The sequence below is a fragment of the Amblyomma americanum genome, chromosome 1, assembly GCF_052857255.1.
Source record: "Amblyomma americanum isolate KBUSLIRL-KWMA chromosome 1, ASM5285725v1, whole genome shotgun sequence".
In the NCBI taxonomy this organism is placed as follows: Eukaryota; Metazoa; Arthropoda; class Arachnida; order Ixodida; family Ixodidae; genus Amblyomma; species Amblyomma americanum.
In genome coordinates this window covers 169551843-169571870 of record NC_135497.1, presented here as the reverse complement: position 1 = coordinate 169571870, position 20028 = coordinate 169551843, and the positions used below count along the sequence as shown (strand labels likewise).

The following is a 20028-nucleotide window of genomic DNA, read 5'->3' as shown; positions in this document are numbered from 1 at the left end:
ACGTCAAAGTTTGGCGGCTCCTCTTTACCGAGCGAGTGCTATGGTTGTGACCAGCCAACCGTGCATCGAGACCTTCATTGAGAGCAATGGCCACCGCAATGACAGGACATAAAGTCTGAAAATGGCGCCCGTGTGCTGTGCGATGTCAGTGCAAGTTAAAGATCCCCAGGTCGTCCAAGTTATTCCGGAGCCCTCCACTACGGCACCTTTTTCTTCCTTCATTCTCTTAGTACCTGCTTTATCCCTTCCCTTACGGCGCGGTTCAGGGGTCTGCAGATATGTGAGACAGATACTGCGCATTTCGTTTCCCCAAAAACCAATTTTTCAGACTGTCGCCTCACATGTGGGCAGCGAAACACACTCCTTACTTCGAGACTTAACCATGCTAGCACGTGGCGATAAAATGAATTAACCGGATGCATTAACAAATACATAGAGACGTAAATAAAAGCCAGAATTTTTGAGAATTCGCTAGTTCTTTATTTTCCGCTTTCTGGTGGCTCAGTCATCTGGATCTCTGAGCGAAAACCACGGACTTGGACAAAATGGGAAATGAATGCTAGTAGCCTTCGTCCCATTTTCTCACTTTGTACGGCCGGAGCCCTGTACTACGGCACCTCTTTCTTCTTTCTTCTTTCACTCCATCCTTTATCCCTTCCCTTATGGCACGGTTCAGGAGTCCAACGATATACGTGACAGATATTGCGCCATTTCCTTTCCCCAAAAACCAATTATTATTACTATTACGTCCCTGACCTTGGCATGCGCCTCTGTATTTTTCCGAACTAGTCTCTCTCAGCAAAGCAACCTCTAGGACTAGTTGGGTTTCGAAGCGGATTTACCCTCCACTTGTAGTCTTCGAGTTCCACAGCGCGCGTGCTCGTGACGCGTCGGGGCTTTCCGTTCCCATAAGGAGCAGTAATAATGCGGTCTCATAAGAGAATTCCATTTGGATCTATACAGTTTTTTTATGCGTTCTTGGAATCAGTTCGAAGCGCCGGCACGCGCATGACGTCTCCAAGAGCAGCCAATGACGACGAAACACGCTTCGCATATGGGCCAATCGCAGAGCGGAGAAGGTCACTATGAAAGAGTAACAGCGCAGCATTTCTACCATTCTCCAGGGGCACGGCAAGTAGTCAAGTGATACCTCTGCTCCCGTGAATGCCAGGTGTGCTTGGGCAAAGGAATGCGCAAAGACAAGAAGAAAGGCGACTCAGCTGGTGGGAGTCCAGGTACGTAGCGAATTTCCTTTCGGTTCTGTGGCCTTCGCCGCAGTCCGGTTTGTGTGCTCCCTTTGTTCACCTGCCGTCACTTGGTTGCTGCTTTAGGCCTAACCTAGTAGGCTATGATGATTGTGTTCTAAACCATTATATTCTTGCGAGCGGGTTGAACGAAATACATGAGCTTGGCTAGCCGGTTTGTTTCTCTATTATGCACCGTCGTTTTTATGTTAGCGTGAGTGACCGTGACTCGAGAGAAAAAACTTGGTTTTGTTGAGCCGAAGCGACCTCGCCAGCCTTTAAATTGCGTTGAGGTCGGTTCACGTGCAAGCAACAGAGCGCATATAGCGATTGAGCGGCGCGTTGCAGCAAAAAATGTGCAAATTTTTGGATCCTGTTCACTCTGGCCGCTTGACCTGCCGCGACCGCCCGAAACGGCTTCGTGCGCCGCGGCGGCAGAAACTGCTAGCGTTTTCGCTTGTATGTGAAGTGGCCTTTGGACTGAGTACGTCGCTCGAGCTTATGGCTCGCGCGACTCTTTGCGCGTCTCCGGTCCTCGTGCTTCGTAGTGTCGCCATATGCAACGCCGGTAATGTGCGCGCTGCCCTCGGGCTGCGAAGAGCCTTGCTTTTTTCGAACAAAGCGCGCACGCTTAGTGAAATGGCAAAGCCTTCAGCTTGCTCAATCTCGAACCTGCGTTGTAGACAGTGCACTCTTTCGATATCATTAATATTCGTCTCTCTTGTTAGAACCACCAACGTTTTGCATTGACGCTTCAGTCTCGGGAATATATGATCTAGCGGTAGCATTGCTATACGACAGGATGTATGCGGAATGAACTAAATTACTTAATTCTAGGGATGCTACGAACGTCAGTGCTAACGGGCATGTGAAGTCCCTAACCGAAACGCAAATCCAATACAAAGGATCGCGTGGCTTCGCTTCACGTCATGTTTTTTTAAAGTTTTTCTGAGAGGACCAATAAGAGGGGGTCCAGCCCAGCCGCGCATTTGTGACCGGCGGCGCGTTCCTGCCGTGAATGCCTTGTCGAACTTTCGCCTTGCGCATGCGCACTGTGCGTCTCGCCGCTCCACGAGCACGCACTTCTGCACGCGTTGCCCGTGCGCCTGTGTGGTCCGCCCATGTGGCTGACCTGACACGGGGCGGGTGCTGTGGAACCCTCTTCCGCGTGGTCAGTGCCTTGACCCACGGCACGCTTCCGAGCCCTGCTCTCTTGTTTTAGTCGGTTCTTCTTGGTGCATAGCAACCCTTCCGCAGCTCCGCACCCCAATCCCCTAAGCGCATTTACGATTTCGTTACGGCTTATTTGAGTTTAATGTCCCAAAGCGACTTAGGCTATGAGGGACGCCGTAGAGAAGGGCTCCGGAAATTTCGGCCACCTGGTGCTTCTTTAACGTGCGCTGACATCGCACAGAACACGGGCCTCTAGCATGGCGCCTCCATCAAAATTCGACCGCCGCGGTCGGGATAGAAACCGCGTCTTTCGGGTATCGTGATTCAGCGTCCTTACTCTGTTTCCTCTGCATTTTTGCTTGGGTTATCCGCATTATCCACCGCGGTGGCTCAGTGATTAAGGCGCTCGGCTACTGATCCGGAGTACCCGAGTTCTAACCCGACTGCGGCGGCCGCGTTTCGATGGAAGCGAAACGCAAAGGTGCCCGTGTGCTGTGCGATATCGGTGCACATTAAAGACGCCCAGGTGGTCGAAATCATTGCGGACCCGTCCACTACGGCACCTCTTTTTTTTCTTTCGGCTCTACGTCCTTCTAACCCTTCCCTTACGGCGTGGTACAGGTGTCCACCGAGATATGCGAGACGTTTACTGCGTCATTTTCTTTCCTAAAAACCAATTTTCAATTTCCAGCTAATGTCTATCTTTCCCCGGATTGTGGTCGCTATTTATCGCGACTGCGTGTGTTTTGCTCCTAGGTAAGAGTGTGCACTCTATGGGGCAGCCGGGTGAAATCAAGCCGGCTTAACAACTTGGCGTCCCGCTGTGTGGCGCGATGAGTGGCAGGGTTTTGTTGTTGTTGCGACTGAGGGAATAATGAAAAGTTCACGGCCCCACGCACTGGCTGAAGCCGATCCACAACAGCTGCCACTTGCAGATAATCTCTGCCACGGGCAGACAGTAGGAGAGATATATGATAGGAAAGATTGGAAGAAAGGACGCGCGTCGCAACAACCGCGTCATCTGAAGCGACAGCGACGGTTTAGCAACAGGTACCCCCGGTGACAAGCAGCCCTCGCGACATGTGCGAGAGCTCCTACATCGAGCTCAGTAGGGCCAGGCAGCCACCTCCTCGTCCCCTTCCCGTGAAGTGAAGGCTTCACTACTACCCTCCGTAGCTTCTTCGCCGTGTACGCGAGTTTGACCTTGAACCTCACGTGACAGCTATGACGTCACTCAGCCACCACCGTCGCGTTCATTGTGATCATTGGCATTGGCGTTGACGATGTTCTGGACTCGCTCGATTTTGAGGAAAGGAAGGAAATTGGGAAAACGTCTCTCACAACCAGCATGTGCTGACATTCTCCGTGACAGCAAGCGTTGTCCGCGGTAAGAAAGGTCCATATATATATATATATGGACCATTCTTACCGGGGAAGATATATAAAGCGGGAGATATATAAATGAAAAAAAATGAATAGGCCGAGCTAGCCCAGGATATACAAAGCGAAAAGCGAGATTGAGGTCTCCACTGACCCACGGAGCCAGTTTTGCGCCCTTCATATCGTGAAAATGAACGGAGTTGCTGTTGTCAACGCCAATGAACTCTATGAACGCTGTCGGCTCCCTTGTTTTGTTTGGTTTTTGATCCTTTTGCCACCGTTTAGCAAGGCGTGCTTCTCATTATGCTGTCGTTTTAGCCGATTGTCTAGCCTTGCACTTTTCATATCTTCGCTGCTTTTGAGCCAACTCCCATGCTACCACTTCTGGGTCTTCTCCTCCTTCCATGGCGAAAGGTCTGACGACGGAGGCAGCGCGCGGTGGCTACGACGGCTGCGGCAGCAGCGACCACCTGCGCACCACGTGACGTCACTCGGTTTCGCGCTTGCGCAGCTGTGGCAAACCTGTAGTGTGGCTCACGCGAAGCCCGGTGTTGACGAGCCTAGTGAAGCTTTTCGCTTCAAAAATTGAAGGCCGATTACGACAGACGGTAATTCGGAATTTGAACGCAGCTCTTCGAAAGCCGCCTGCTACCGCTTGGCAGGTGTCGTGTTACATTGCTAGCCACCCTCCGGAATAGTCCCGTAGCAGCTGCCTTCTGGCTGTCCATTCCTCTCGCCATGTCAGGTGGCGCTTCGCTCTGCTACTACCTGCCAACATGTCACCTGTCACACTCCGCAACACGTCACCTGTCAGGTAGCATGTTACACCGACTACGACGCGGAACGCAGGAACGGGCGAGCTGCGCTCTATAAGGAATGAAACTAAAGAAGCCGCTGCAGTTGAACACGAAGTGAAAAGCTTCACCACGTTTGGCAAAGCAGTCGTCGCATAGGCCGGAGAATAACCTTGAATGACCTTCAGCCCAACCACGTTAGCCGTGTATGACCATACGCGGTACAGTTATGGCGTCGAACTCTTCACTCCTGACCTCGAACCATGAGCTTTTGTTGACCTCTTATCTTTGACCTTTGACAATGGGTGACATTTGGGTTCACCTTTGACCTTAAACACATTCGATGGATGTGTAAGACCATGTGACACTACGTCTAAGCCATGTGGTCGTGTGGGTATATACTATATAACGGCTGTCCATCCAGGCGCTGGCATGGACGAGACTGAGACGCTTAGCAAGCGTCCTTGCTTTTCGCTGAATTCCAGGGTTATCGAAGTTAATTTGAAAATTGTTTTTCTTTTCTCAAGTATACAACTAGACGGAAAGCGTGCACGTCTGTCATAAATATATTGAATGCGCGGCGGGGCTTGTCGCTTCTTCGTTGCTGTGGGGGGAGGGCTGATCACGCTTGTGCGAAAATAAGACCCTGCGCGACAGCTAGGCCTCGCACTCAGTTCTTCAGTGCTAAGGGTGTACGACGTTGTTTGGGTGCGCTGCGTGCTCAGTCGTGTTTAGTCACGGTGCATGCCACTATCAGCTTACACAGTTGTGTGTTTGGACGGCTGTTGCAACGTATGCTCTCAACCACAGTATACTGAATTTTCGGTCACTGACATGTCAAATACTTGAATTGTAGTCAGCTGACCACTTTCACATCTTAAGTAAACCGAAGATTCATTCTGCTGACATGACCAGATGGCATTTCGTCAAAGCCTCGACTAAGTACTCTACACCAGCTGTCTTTTCCCGTTGAGCAGACAAGGGAAGGGAAAAGAGGTGCTCGTTATGACATACATGACTCAAGCCAACAGTGACCGAACCAAGAAGCATTGGGGATGTTTTTATAAAATAATTTGTGGTGTCCATCAGTGGAGGCTTAATAGGGCAATAACTTATTAAGGAGTGTCTTTGCGACGTTAAACTCCCATAAAAAACGAAACATTTTAAAGAGGATTGATTAGAAAGCAAAAGAAAAACCATTTGCCGCCGGTGGGATCCGAAAGCCACGAGCTCTGAATTTCGCGTCCGGTGCTCTACCAACTGAGCTAGAGCGACTGCTGTCCAGTCTTCTGCTTTCGGCGGTGTACATATGCGTGTCGTAACGATCGCTCTGATCGAAAACGCAGCAGATATATCAAGCCGACGTCAAATGGGCATTTTCGGCTCGCAGCGGTGCCTTCGGCCAGCGGTGGCAACCAAGCCATCGCTCCTGCTCCGCCGCCCTGCAGCAGGGCGTCGCGGCCAGCCAGCAGCCGCGCGCCGACAGCGACAGCCAGACCCCTGCCGCGGAGCGCAGCGCTCAGCCCATCGCGGCGCCGAGCACTCAGCCCACCGTGGCGCACAGCGCGGAGCCCATCGGCTCCCGACCCAGCTACGGGGCCGCCGCCGCCGCCGCTGGTGCCGCCAACGTAGCTGCCAGCAGTCCACGGCCTGCATCCGCAGCAGCCGCCGTGAGTGGCAGTCAGCCGGCAGCAGCTGCCCTACCACCGTCGCAGCCGTGCGCGCCGCCCGTTGCGGTGACAGAGCACACCCCCGAAGCTGGCGACCGGGCCACTCCCGGCGACGATGTCAAGATCAAGGTGCGTACTGTTTGTCGAAAAGGGCTTCACCTCGCTCAGTGCCATGCAGCTTGTTTAACCTCGTTATAACAAAGGAGAAAGTTCGTTCCTGGCTGTTGCTTCGTTATATGCTGTGTTGACCAAGCTTCCGAGGGAAATCGTAATTCCTTCGTTACATCCATTATTTCGTTATAATCCATGCTGTACAGCTCGTTATGCCAGCGGTTCATGTTCAGTAGCACCTCTCTACAACGAAGTTGGTTTCCGGCGATTACTTCGCTATAGCTGTAGCTTCGTTATAGCCCCTATTTACCGAGCTTTCACGTGCACACATAATTTCTTCGTTATGTCAGTTGTTTCGTTATAAACCGCTTCGTTACAAAGAGGTTCAACTGTTACCTTCAAGGCTAGAGGAAACCTCACCTCTCCAAAACATCGACTTACACGGAAAGTATAAAAACCGCACCCCGGTATAATACAACTCAAGAACGAAGCGGCATGTGCCTCTCGAAAGAAGCCCTCCAGCAAATGGCGTCGACTGGTTCTCATGACGCCATGATTAGTCAATCGTCTTGGACCTGTGTGACATCTCAGAGAGTGGCAGATGAAAGGAGATGAATCACCGTATGATGAGATTGTCAGCGCCGTTGGCTGGAAAGCGTTCTTCGTAGGGCATCCCTCGCTTCTTTCAGCAGTTGCAGCCGACTATGCAGGGCTTAGTTTTTACTACTGAAAAGTGCTGTGGGTAGCAAGCATCGTGGTAGTGCATCACGTATAGGGCGCTCTGGAAGTGAAACATAAGATTTAGCCGCTGACAAAGTCAAGATCAACAACAACGTTTCGGAACCGCTACGGGTTCCTTGGCCAACAAGAGGAGGACAAGGCGAGTGCGTGAAATATAAAAGCGAAGTTTGTGAAGTAAAGACCGTATTTAGATGAGTCGTTCGAACCCGACCGCGGCGGCTGCGTTTCGATGGAGGCGAAGCGCTAAGGCGCCCGTGTGCTGTGCGATGTCAGTGTACGTTAAAGATCTCCAGGTGGTCGAAATTATTCCGGAGCCCTCCACTACGGCACCTCTTTCTTCCTTTTCTCTTTCACTCCCTCCTTTTCCCCTTCCCTTACGGCGCGTTTCAGGTGTAATAATAATAATAATAATAATTGGTTTTTGGGGAAAGGAAATGGCGCAGCATCTGTCTCATATATCTTTGGACACCTGAACCGCGCCGTAATGGAAGGGATATAGGAAGGAGTGAAAGAAGACAGGAAGATTAGGTGCCGTAGTGGAGGGCTCCGGAATTATTTCGACCACCTGGGGATCTTTAACGTGCACTGACATCGCACTGCACACGGGCGCCTTAGCGTTTTTCCTCCATAAAAACGCAGCCGCCGCGGTCGGGTTCGAACCCGGGAACTCCGGATCAGTAGTCGAGCGCCCTAACCACTGAGCCACCGCGGCGGGGCAATTTCCGCCGATATGTGAGAAAGGTACAGCGCCATTTCCTTTCCCCGAAAACCAATTTTCAAATTTCACAGTTTCTTCCGTGAGGTTCAGAGCCTCATTCGTCGCCTGGATAAAGGGTGGCTCAAGCGGTGCGTCGTCATGTTTAGCATTTGGGTTCAGTACTTACACACCGGCGGCCGAGTGTTGTGTTGCCAACGTGAGATTGTTTTTAGAGCGAAAGCTTTACTGGGCACAGGTTGAGCAGTTTCGCGATTCCTGGAGAACCGTGCTACGCATGCACGAGGAGCAGTGACGACACGGGGCGCATTTCTCTCTCTCGCTCCCTACTCACTACTGCGCCACTAGTAGTACCGAGCCGCAGGTGTTCCGCCGCTGCGCACCTCTGCGCCTTTCCTCAAAATCCAACTTTTTTGTTTAATCTTTCCTCTTTCCCTGCCTCCTTTATCCCTTCCTTCACGACGCGGTACGGGTGTCCACCGAGATGGGAGCCGGTTACTGTGCCATTTCCTTTCCTCAAAAACCAAACAAAACAAGTGAGCCGAGGCGTTCATAGAGTTCATTGGCGTTGACAACTTTGCATAGACCGTTCATTTTCACGAAAAGAAAGGCGCACAACCGGCTCCGTGGGTCAGTGGAGACCTCAATCTCGTTTTGTATATACTGGATTAGCGATGGATCAGTGGTTAGGGCGCTCGGCTACTGATCCGGAGTTCCCTGGTTCTAACCCGACCGCGGCGGCTGCGCTTTTATGAAGGCAAAACGCTAAGGCGCCCGTGTGCTGCGCGATGTCAGTGCATGTTTAAGATCCGCAGGTGGTTGAAATTATTCTGGAGCCCTCCACTACGGCACCTTTCTTCTTTCTATCCCTCCTTTATCCCTTCCCTTGCCGCGCGGTTCACGTGTCCAACGATATATGAGACAGATACTGCGCCATTTCCTTTCCCTAAAAAACAGTTATAATTATTATTGGGATAATGCACATTTTTTTGGGGCGGGGGAAGGGAATGCCGAAGTACCTCTCCCACATATCGGCGGACACCCGTACCGCGCCGCAAGGGAAAGGACAAGGGTGGGGGAGTGATAGAGGAAAGGAAGAAGTGCCGTAGTGGAGGGCTCCGGAATAAGTTCGATCACCTGGGGATCTTTAACATGCTGTGGCATCGAACAGCACACGGGCGCCTTAGCGTTTCGCCTCCATCGAAACGCAGCCGCCGCAGTCGGGTTCCAACCTGGGAACACCGGATACGCAGCCGGGCGCCTAAACCACTGAGCCACCGCTATGAGTGTATTGTCTTTTTTCATCATGCGTTAAATGCGCTTTTACTCCAAGCGAAGTGGTGCACCGCCGCGCCCAAACATACACTCTGGCGAAGTGATGTTTCCTTGGCCTGTAGCTGTTCTTTTAAATTACGCGTCTGCACATTCTCATTTCACAAAAAGATTCCTGCTTGTTATTCATCTTTCGCTATTAATTGGCGCCTGCGGCGTCTTTCCGACCTCCACGAATGTCGAAATTTCCACGGTAGTTCCTTGTGCCGATCTTCGCCAGCGGGCGCCGGTTTGTTTCATCACGAACAATTAAATTTTTCAGATTTTTTCGCCCCAATCGGAACGATTTCTGTGGGCGACCTTGGACGTGTGACGTCATCAGCTGCGTGCCCTTCGATATTTGCTCGGAGTTGGCTCAAGAGGAAAATTAAGACCTTTGTTTGTGGTCATTTCACACAAACAGTGGTCTGTCGCTTACAGTGTCCAGTTTAGTCAGTCAACGCGCCGAGAGGTTCTGTGACAGTATTCATGACGACAAGCTTCTATTTTGACGCCATTCTTTAGGAGAAACCCAGTTTTGGTTTCCGCGTTCCTTGTTTTTGCTGTTTTAAAGGGCTTCTACTCAGGATTTTGAAAGGCGGTTTTTGAGGCACAGAGAAGAGACTCTTAAGGGATGTGAGATGCGAATGGGAACACAATACCACGTCTAAACACATTAAAACTCACCCACAGTTGCCCTTTGAGTGGTTCAGAAACTTTGCAAGAAATGCTTCTACAGCCGTGGCGCCATATGACCTTGGATCCCTGAATAAATAAATTAAGGCAGAGAAAGAACTAGTTATTACTCTCTCGCTTTTGATGAAGACCCCGACCACGCAGTGCGGTTTCCTTATTTTGCTATCGTCCCTGTCATAGGTGCTCAAGATAGCACAAGGCTCTGAAATAGCTTCCGAGGAAAGTACAGGGTCGGTCAGAAGTTTTCAGGCCATAGGGTTTGTTTTTGAGCTGCATAATCAGGAAGACATGACATCCCCAAAGACTCAAAATATCCGTAGAGGGCGGAAGAGGTATATCGTTCTATACTCTGCGAACCCTGATAGCTTTATTGTCAACAATGCAACAATATGCCGCATATCAAAGCAAACCCTATGACCCCTGAACTCTTGTTCAACCCTGTACATAGCCTCGCTCAACCACTACGTTCTCTCGTCACAAACACCTGAACCAAATATTTCTACATGGAGCGAGTTTGGCGAGTTCTTTCCAGCGAGTTTTTCACGCCCGCGCATTTCTCCGCCTCGCTCTCGTGCGTATTTCTGTTCAGATCTGTCTGTCGGTTAGATTCAAAAGTAAGGCAGCTTCTATGACCGGTGCCAGTATTAAGCGTCGGTTCAGCGGGTCAGGAAGCCCCCCCCCCCCCCCCCACACACACACAAACACACACCGGGGGAATCCCCGAACGGGTCAGCAGCCGGCGGTGGGGCCGAGTGGGCAGGGCTGGCTGAAAAGTGCCGACCACTGAGCAAGAAACGTTGAACGAAAGATGGAAAGGCTCGAAGACGCTGAAATTTAAATTTTGACTACAGGTAAATTCGCTTGCACAAAAGATTTAAAACCTTCTCACTGGTGGATGTTCATGAAGTGCCGTCCTTTAGTGGACTCGCTACAACACACGGAATGCAGGAGGCTTTTTCCGTTAAGAACCCCCTGAACCAGTCCTGCACTGTAGTGTAGATCGAAGACCATTCGGCCAAACTTATGTGATGCTCAGCACACGAGACAATGCGTGTGTGCATACTTAAAGTTTGTGCCGTGCTCTCATTATCACCAATGATGTTGCAGGAGCTCAGGCGCACTGTGGCCTCTCAGTTCCCGCGGCGGTCCGCCCACGGCCATCTGGGCCGGCCCATCCTACTTTATGCCAACCACTTCAACATTGGGATACCAACCGGCAGTGTCTACCACTATGTCGTCGGCATCTTCTCGGAGACTGCCATGGAGACGAAGCCGATGCATCAGCACGAAGATCAACAGGATAGTCATCGAGCTCCTAGTAAAGAAGTACCGGCAAGACCTGGCAAACTGCATCCCGGCTTTCGAAGGCTGTAAGAACCTGTACACGCGCTGACAGCTCAACTTCCGCGAGCGGACATTCACAGTGAACCTTTAGGAAGACCAGAGAATCCAGTTCATCATCAACATCCAGTACGCGGCTACCGTGAACCTGGACGCCCTGCATGGCGTCTTCCAAAACTGCGTAAACACTGTGCCCCAGGCCATCGACATCGTCTTGAGGCACGGCTCCTCGATCAAGCTGGCGCCGGTTAGACGCTCGTTCTTCTGACCGCCGGGACCTAACGAGCACAATATTATAATAATATGATTCTTATATATATATATAATTAATTACAAAAATTTCTACCTAGTTTTAATAAACGCTTATTGACTTTCGGCAATAAATTCTTTCGCGATACAATTGAGAACTTACAGACATTTTCTTTAGTTACAATTTAAAATTGGCCACCGTATTCACACTGACTGTTTAATAACTCAACTCGATAGATCCAAATCGAGATTTTATCGACTGGCAATACGCATTTAACTGACTGTTTATAAACCTGCAGTTCACATTTATATGCATGTCTATTAACACTCAATTCATGTTAAATAGCCTGTAAGTTAATAATTATTTGCCAGTTTATTGCATGCCATTTTTATTTAATTGATCTGCAGTTCATATTTAATTGACTGTTTATGGAAAGGTGTAAATACATCCGGTCGATAGTTTATTGGGTGTTTATTACCTTGCCACAGTGTTCCAAGCTATATAAATAGTGCATCCACTGTGTGCGTGTGGTGATCATAAATTACAATACTGTGATACTCTTGCACAAAAGAAAATTGGCATTTATCGTGTCTGGTGTTGCAAGACCGGGATTTCATACATGTGTTCTGTGATGTGGTGTAGTGTGTTCTCATCTGGTGTGGCCGGTACCCGGCCGGCTCATACAAGCTCTGGCGTGCTTTCATTTCCTCTTTCCTGGTGTGGTCGGTGTACCATTTCGGTGATGATGTCTAAGGAAGCAAGCATCCAGAAAGAAATTGTTACCTAATATGTCTTTAGAGTGATTCCTAATGTTTGGACATACCATCATGAACAAAATTAATGAGACTATGCAATGAAAAAGTCGCTTGTAAATGTTTTCAATGCTTAGAAATGATGCTAAGAAGCATTCACACCAAGTATGAGTCTTCGGAACAGAGCCGGCAATTTATTATGAATTTTTAATAACCGTGTTTTTAAAATTCGCGGCCCGATTGGTGTGCTCGTAGTGACCGATTTTGAAACTAAAACCGTGAAAAAAGACGTCACTGTACCCATGACGTCGCCAGGCCACCACACGCTCTCATTCGCTGGAGCCACGACGTCACGGGCACACTTCCAGTAGCCGTGAAAATCGTCTGCTCGTGCCGCCGCGCGACGCTCTCGGGCATGCGCGAGCCAGGGCATTACCTTCGCACATATGTTTTCAATTTTCCTCCGCCGCCTCCTACTGTCGAGAGTTCCGGAGCCACTTGCAGTGCTCGCCGAGTCGCTACTGTCGTCGCTGGCGGTCAGCCGTTGGGCTCGATGCCCATCGCGGCCGTAAGAGCAAGCAGTCGCGCCTCGAGGTCCGGGTCGATCAGACGACAAGCAAATAATCCCGACGTGTTCGGCAATCACGCCGCCGCCGCTTCTGCAGGGGTGCTAGGAGCGACAACCGGAAGTTGCAAAAGGAACGTCAGCGGATGGCGTAATCATGGGCGGGGCCGTCCCAGAGCTGTTTTCTTTACTTTTGTCTAGTGCCCCGCATGTACGAGTTGAGGGGGAAGAGAAGCGTAATTTTTAATCGTCTATATCTTCGTTGTTATTGATGCTAGCTCAAAAGTTCTTGCGTTGAGGTGACGAGTAATGAAATGCCTATCTCTCGCCTGCTTTATGTAACCTCAATTAATTTATTGCATAGTTCCTTTAAGAGACCACCACAAGTGTATGCTTAAACGTGCCAAATTGCATATGGGCGTCGGTCTCACCAACAGGACTGCTTCGTCAGGCGGCACCCGCATGCAGTTTGGCACAGTTTGGTACGCGCTCACAGAGGTCTCTTAATTTTGAGAACAATAGTAGATAGGAGCATGCACATAATTATGTGATTCATGCTCTTGCGAAACATGAAGAACAAGCATGTATTGAAAGAAAAAAAAAACGCTCACATTTGCCCAATGACACCCTTAGCTTTATTGGTATATGAAAGCAGTGGCTGAGTCACGGTGGAGGCCCCTTGTGTCATAGCGTGCATCTTTTCCTAGAAAGTGAAATGTCTTTCATTGTCTTGATGGCAGGTTGAGTCCAGCTGTGTGTAGCCACATTGCCTGAAGATTAAGAGACAAAAATTACGTTTATTATGAAATACACAATTATAGTGATCTCAGTGCAAAGGTAAATAGCAAGTGCTACCATTAAATTTAGTGCAGTCATGCAAAAATGCACTCTACACTCAATATGCCTGAACCGATTAAATATCAGTACGAACAGACGGAGCCTTCTGCTTTATAGTAAATCAATGCTTCTCACGTAATGCACCCAACTTAATTTCAGCGTGCTTTTTTTCTTTTCATTCACAGCTAATTTCATATATTTACAGACGCTCACTGCTTCAGGAACTGAGCTTCTGCCATATTTATGATGTTGCAACTCATACTGCAAGGTTTTTGAGACAATGGAAAATATTCTAGCATATCATATAATTTCATTCACTACCAAGAATACAGGTTCGGATGCTCTGTAACCTGCAGAAATAAAATGACAACATTAAAGAACAGCTGCAGGTCATTAAATTTGGGAGAAATTACAGAAATGATTATAAGATGCGCATAAAGATGTTCACAAATCGATATATGCTATAGTTCGTGCTAAAGAGAGACTGAGGCGGTTTTCAAATCTGCTAACCTTCTAGGCTTTTGAAGTATACTCATTGTTGATCATGCTTGTGAAGTTATTTTTTCAATTGTTGCGAAAGCACCGCCACAATCACAGATTGAATGCGCGCCATTCAAATCTCCCGCGTCCCGAGAGAGCGCAGGAGAGAACAGCAGAGAGGAAAACCTCCTCCTTGTCGGCCCGTGAGACGACATTATGAGGAGCCGGAGACGCATTCTAAACCCTTTCCCTTTCACACTTCCGCTTTTCGTTAACCGTCTCCTGGGCAGTTCTCTCCTGTTTTGTTATTTCTTTCACTGCTGTCCTCTGTCGTTGCGCTCAGTGTGGTACTTCTCTCCGCATTTTCTTTTCCTTTTGCGTGTCTCTCTCTCTCTCTTTACGTGCATTTCTAACCTTTCCCACTTCCCTGCCTCGTCTTTGCTTAGTTTGCCCACGCTTTCCTCTGCCCATATCTTAACCCCTTTTCTCTATACTTTTCACTGATTATTTTCCTTCCCGCCTTTTCTCTTGGGATTCTTTCTCTTTGTGCCTCGCTTACTCTTACTCGCAAGGGCTCCATACCACTATGGAGGACCACTACGAGGGAAGCGAGCCGCAACCCAACACCGGCCAGGCCCCCGCAGCCTGTGCGCACGCCCTACCACCAGCGGCTAGCTAGCCAGGAGAGTGAATCCCGCTTCATCCTTCGCCACCGTCGCCTGCGGGTGGGACTCCTGGAGGATCACATCAGGGGACAACGAGCCGTCGAAATGCCCAACTTCCCGGGCCCCCCAAGAACCCTCCCCTACCAGCAACGGTCAGCCTATCTGACGAGAACTCCCTGGACGCCTCCCTTGCCTCCAGGCCCCCGTCCCGTTCTCCTTCGCCGATGGTGTCGCGTCAGCGGGCCCAATACCTGAAGGAGCACCCAGAGCAGCTCCCAGGCGCCAGCCTAAGAAGCCACGCGGCGCCAAGCCCAGGCCCAATAACGCGTCGGCGGACACACAGGGGCAGGTGAGCCCTTCTGCGGAAGTCACCCATCTCACCGCTTGCCCTGCAGGAGCCTGCCCCGAGGACCCAGGCCAGCCTCCTGCAGAGCCAGTCAGCCTTGCGGAAGCTGCTGCCACAAGCACAACCCCTGCTGCCAGCGCCTAACGCTCCAGTGCCCTGCAGTCCCTGCTGGCTGCGGCCACCCAGCAGCTCCACCCACAGTCCATAATGCCAGTGCCCAACCACCGTGCGAGGCCCAGCCTGACGACTCTCTGCCTTCCTCCTCTGTCCAGGAGAATGCGCAGGTAGGCAGGGAGTCTGCCCCTTCTAACTCCTCCCCTCCTGAAGCAGGCAGCCAGAACCACCGCGGCGAGGGAGGTTGGATCCCGGTCCAGCGCAAGGCCAGGCGCCCAGCGGCTCGGAGACGTCCCCGCTACTCAACGGTGCTATTCCAGCCCCTTCAGAGGTCCCTCTCTCTCCGTGACGTGATGAGGGAGGACTACAGCACCTTCCTATACTCCCTGCCTGGAGTCCTGGAGGTCAGGAACTAGCGGCGGCGTAACATCATCGCTGCCGACGTCGCCGGTGAGGAGTCCCTGGCTGGTCTCTTGGATCTAAGATCGCTCCTCAACATGCCGGTCCGGCCTTTCGAGGCATCTCGACCAGATGGCTGCCTCGGGACCGTCTTCGGCGTGGAACCTGCGGTGCCGGACTGGGACATCGCGGACACCATCGAGGCCACCGTCGATATCCAGAGTATTCGGCGCCGCGGCGATGCTGTGACCATCCGGTTTGGTGCTGCCCCGCCTGACCAGGTCCTGATCGCTGGGATGCCGTTCCAGGTTCGCCCCTTCAAGGCCCGGCCCCTGCTGTGCCACCAGTGTGGCGGCTTCAATCATGTGGCTGCCTCCTGCACGAGACCCCATCGCTGCACTTTCTGCAGCGGCCCTCGCCACCGCAGGTCCTGCACTGCACAGACCCCAAGGTGCCTCCACTGCAGAGGGCGTCACAGCGCACTGGACCACACCTGCCCCCGCTGGAAGGAGCAGAGCCAGGTCACCACTGCCCTCCGGGGGACAGTCAACCCTGCCGCCCGCCATGCAGTCATGGCCGAGGTTCGCCAGCAGCAGCTCAACAGGGAGCAAAGGTCCCCGTTAACCAGGACCACTGGCGGCGTCAGCTACGCAATGGCCTTGCGGTCACGGAGCTCCAGGTCCTCCCGCCCTACTGCTCAGGCTCGAGCCCCTACCCAGGCCCCTGCCCAGCAGACGGTGATTGCTGCCCTGCTGATGGCCGTACAGACCCTCCTGCCACAGCTCCCTCCTAACTCAGGGGCTCGTCGGCTGTGAGGCAGCTCTCGCTGGAGCGAGCCCCACATACGGTAGTCATGGCCAGGCGTAACGGTCCCGGGGCACGGGTGCACGCTCTTCAGTGGAACGTGAATTCCCTGCGTGTGCGCCACGCCCAGCTCAGGGACCTCCTGTTGCAGGGCACATTAAATTTTGATGTGCTTGCCTTGCAGGAGACCCGCGTCCCAGTCGATGCCGCACGCCTCCCTTGGGTACAGGGGCTATGCAGGCTGCTCCAGCTGCGCACTGCAGACCTACAGTGCGGCCCCCTGCCTGGACAGCTCTCACCCGCAGGAGAGGCCCCGTGTTGGCATCTACGTGCGGAGCAACCTGCCCCACACCGTCCTGGACGTGGCCTCCCTAGACATGGGTCCGGTGGAAGTATCCGCCATCCGCGCCCGCTTCGGTGACACGGACACATCGCTGGTATCGGTCTGTCCCCCCCAGCGTCCCCTGGCACCATTCTTGCCTAACAGCGCTTTACTCCCGCCTAGGCAAGGATGCCCTAATCTGTGGCGGTTTTAATGCCCACCACAGAGACTGGGGCGGCCAGACAACCACCACCCGCGGCAGGAAGCTCCTGGATGCGGTCTCGGCTGCCGGCCTCCACCTCCTGCGGCCCAGGGCGGCCACATTCATCCGCCCAGGCCACTCCACGGTCATCGACCTGGCCCTCCACTCGGAAGCCTGCCGATACTCGTGGAAACAGGCGGCAGACTCCCTTGGCTCGGACCATTTCCCCATCTTTCTGAGCCCTGCCCAACAGCTGCGTCCAAAGGACAGGGAGTATCGCCTCATCAAGTGGCCCCAATTCAGGGAGCTCACTAAAGAAATCCCATTCGCAGGTGACTTCCTGGATTGCCTGAAGTCCTGCGCCCAGGCGGCCGCGGTGTCTGTGTCGTGTCACGCGCAGGCCCCTGTCCCCGACCTCCGCCTCTTGGGTCTCCGTGCTGCCAGACGCCGTGCGGAATGCAGGGCGGAGAGGACGTGGTCTCCCGGGGACTGGAAGGCCTACCGCAGGATCTACGCCACCTGCAGCCGCCAGGCCAACCGACCAACAAGAGAGCTGGGCCGGCATCTGCCGCTCACTCCAATCCGCTCGGCAGTCATCCAGGGCCTGGCGACTGTTCCGGTCCCTTCTGCAGGTGTCCACCAACCGCCACCCTGCCCTGGGTGCAGCCATCGCCAGGGGAGTGTCCTACCTGGCCATGGCTGAGCAGCTGGCTGACCATTTTTTGGCTGGCCTCACGGTTTCCATTCACCCTCTGGTCCCCCCGGCCCAGCCCCCTCCCGGACGACCCCCTCTTCCGGCAGGCATAATCAGTTCCATTGCAGCCCTGTGTGATGTTCCCATCACCCCTCACGAGCTCCACCGAGCCCTCCTCCGCTCCAAGCAGAAGAGCGCTCCTCGGGCAGATGGGCTCACTTTGCGGATGCTACGGAACCTGGACGCCCCAGAGCAGGCCCGCCTCCTGGATGCCTTCAACACCATCTGGGACAACGGCAGCCTCCCGGAGAGCTGGTCTACGGCAATCGTGGTCCCGATCCTGAAGGCCAGGAAACCCCCAGAGCTCTCTCCTCCTACCGACCTGTCTCGCTGATCTCGGCAGCCTGCAAGTCCATGGAGTTCGTGGCCCTACAATGCCTCTCCTGGATAGCCAGGGCCAGCGACTTCTCCGAGTGCCAGACGGGCTTCCGCAGGCACCGCTGCACGGCAGACTCTATCGCCGACGTGGTCTCCTGCCTGGAGGAGGCCAAGCAGCATAGAGAAGTCGCCAACCTGGACGTCCAGGCAGCTTTCGACAGCCTGCCCCACTCCACCGTCGAGCAGGCTTCGTAACCGCCTTTCTTTCCAACCGGTCCATGCAGGTTCGGGTTGGCGGCACCCTGAGCTCTCCCCGCCCCATCATCGCCGGGGCCCCACAGGGCTCAGTCCTCAGCCCCTTCCTCTTCAACCTGGTCATAACCGGCCTCCCGAACGCCATCCAGCAGGATCGCCACCGGGTTTTTTGTTCTCTTTACGCAGATGACATTGCCCTCTGGGTTCGCGCTCCCCGCAGGCACATCATCTCCGCCAGGCACGCACTCCAGCGAGCCCTCAACGCGGTGATGTCCTTCCTGACTTCCAAGTGCCTGGTTCTCTCCGCCAAAAAGTCGGAGGCCCTCTTCGTCCACCCAGAAGGTGTACGGGCCACGTCCAGGATCCGCACCGTGCAGATCGATGGCACCGACCTGCACTGGAGTCGGCAAGTACCTTGGGCTCACCATCGACCATCGCCTCACTTGGATCCCGGCGGACAAGCCTCTCCTGCTCCACCTGGACCGCGTCGGCCGAGCAGCCGAGCGCCTCCTGGCACGTGGGAATGGCTGCTCTGCTACCTGGGCCATCCGGCTGTTCGAGGCTGCCGGGACGACGGCAGTCCTCTACGTCCTCCCTTTGGTGACTCTCAAGACCATCGGGCTCAACCGCCTCGAGATCACACGGCGGAAATGGATCCGCCGTCTCTTCGGAGTCCCACGGAACTCCCAGATCCCGACCACCCTAGCCGAAACGGGGGTGCTCCCACTGAACCTTCTGTTCTTACAGAGGGGCCTCACGCACACGGACCGGTTAGACCATGTTCCTGACGGTGAAGCCCTCTGTGCACGCCTCTTGGGACGCCCCAGTCCAGGATGGGCATGCCCTCCGGTGATTACTTGGAGTCCCTGGGCCGACCTAATAGCCATTTGGCCCTCCCCCGCTGCCTACGCGTCCTCTTCTGCAGGTCTCCCTGGACTTTGGAGGCACGTCCAAGCGCAACACACCGGCTGCAGCCATCAGGCAGACCGCTGCTGCCTTCCTGGAGGAGTGCGGAGGCTCCACCCTCCTCTTCACTGATTGGTCGGTGCTGCCGGCCACAGGTCGAGCTGCTGCGGCTCTCGTGGCCCCGCAGCTGGGCGTGACCAAGACCTGCAGGCTCTCCTTCCCGCCGGGCAGTTCCACTGCGGCCGCGCTGGCGCGGCGGCACCTGGCGGCGGACCTGATTGCGGCTATCCCAGCTGGCCCTGTGGCAGTCCTCTGCGACTCCTGGCCAGCCCTCCAGCTGCTGTCCAGGCCCCACGACAACGTGGCCACTACCTCCCAGCTCAGGGCCCGCCTGCACGCCCTGGAGGATGCGGGCCACCGGATCACGCTGCTTTGGGTGCCGGGCCACTCCGGCATTGAGGGCAACGACCTCGCCGATGCTTCGGCCAAGTAAGCTCACGCCGACGGGTCCCCGGTTTCCCTAGTAGTGACCCAGCATGATTTTGCCCGCCATCTCCTGTTGCACGTGGTGCAGACCCTTCACCCGGACTGGAGAATTGCGCCCCGAAAGCCCTTTTGCCGGCTCTCGGACCAGCTGCACTGGCGGCACCGAGCCCTCCTCCAGCGTCTGCGCATCGGATGCACGTGGACGCCCTCCAGGCTATACGTGCGTGGCAAGGCTTCCTTCCCTGCCTGCCCTTCCTGCGGTGACACGGGGACTCTCGGCCACCTTCTGCTTGCGTGCCCGACCCATGATCTCCCCAGGCGAAGCCTGTAGTCGGGCTACCGGGAACTTGGTCTCCCATCCACCACGGAGAACGACCTTCTTTTCCCGGCCCGCAAC

General features: G+C 53.6%; 1 protein-coding gene across 1 annotated transcript; it reads left to right on the top strand.

Moving 5' to 3' along the window:
- The first annotated feature begins 1104 nt into the window (after nucleotides 1–1104).
- Nucleotides 1105–11445, top strand: LOC144093466 (uncharacterized). The gene is made up of 3 exons (XM_077626873.1): nucleotides 1105–1235; nucleotides 5982–6390; nucleotides 10943–11445. The coding sequence occupies exons 1-3, from the start codon at nucleotides 1165–1167 to the stop codon at nucleotides 11207–11209; spliced, it is 747 nt and encodes a 248-aa protein (XP_077482999.1). The 5' UTR covers nucleotides 1105–1164; the 3' UTR covers nucleotides 11210–11445.
- Nucleotides 11446–20028: the final 8583 nt, after the last annotated feature.

Excerpts from the sequence above, each read along its gene's own strand:
- LOC144093466 (XM_077626873.1), top strand. The coding sequence starts at position 1,165 with ATGCCAGGTGTGCTTGGGCAAAGGAATGCGCAAAGACAAGAAGAAAGG. Across the intron at positions 1,236-5,981 it reads CTCAGCTGGTGGGAGTCCAG|CGGTGCCTTCGGCCAGCGGT; the intron begins GTACGTAGCGAA and ends TTCGGCTCGCAG. Across the intron at positions 6,391-10,942 it reads GCGACGATGTCAAGATCAAG|GAGCTCAGGCGCACTGTGGC; the intron begins GTGCGTACTGTT and ends ATGATGTTGCAG.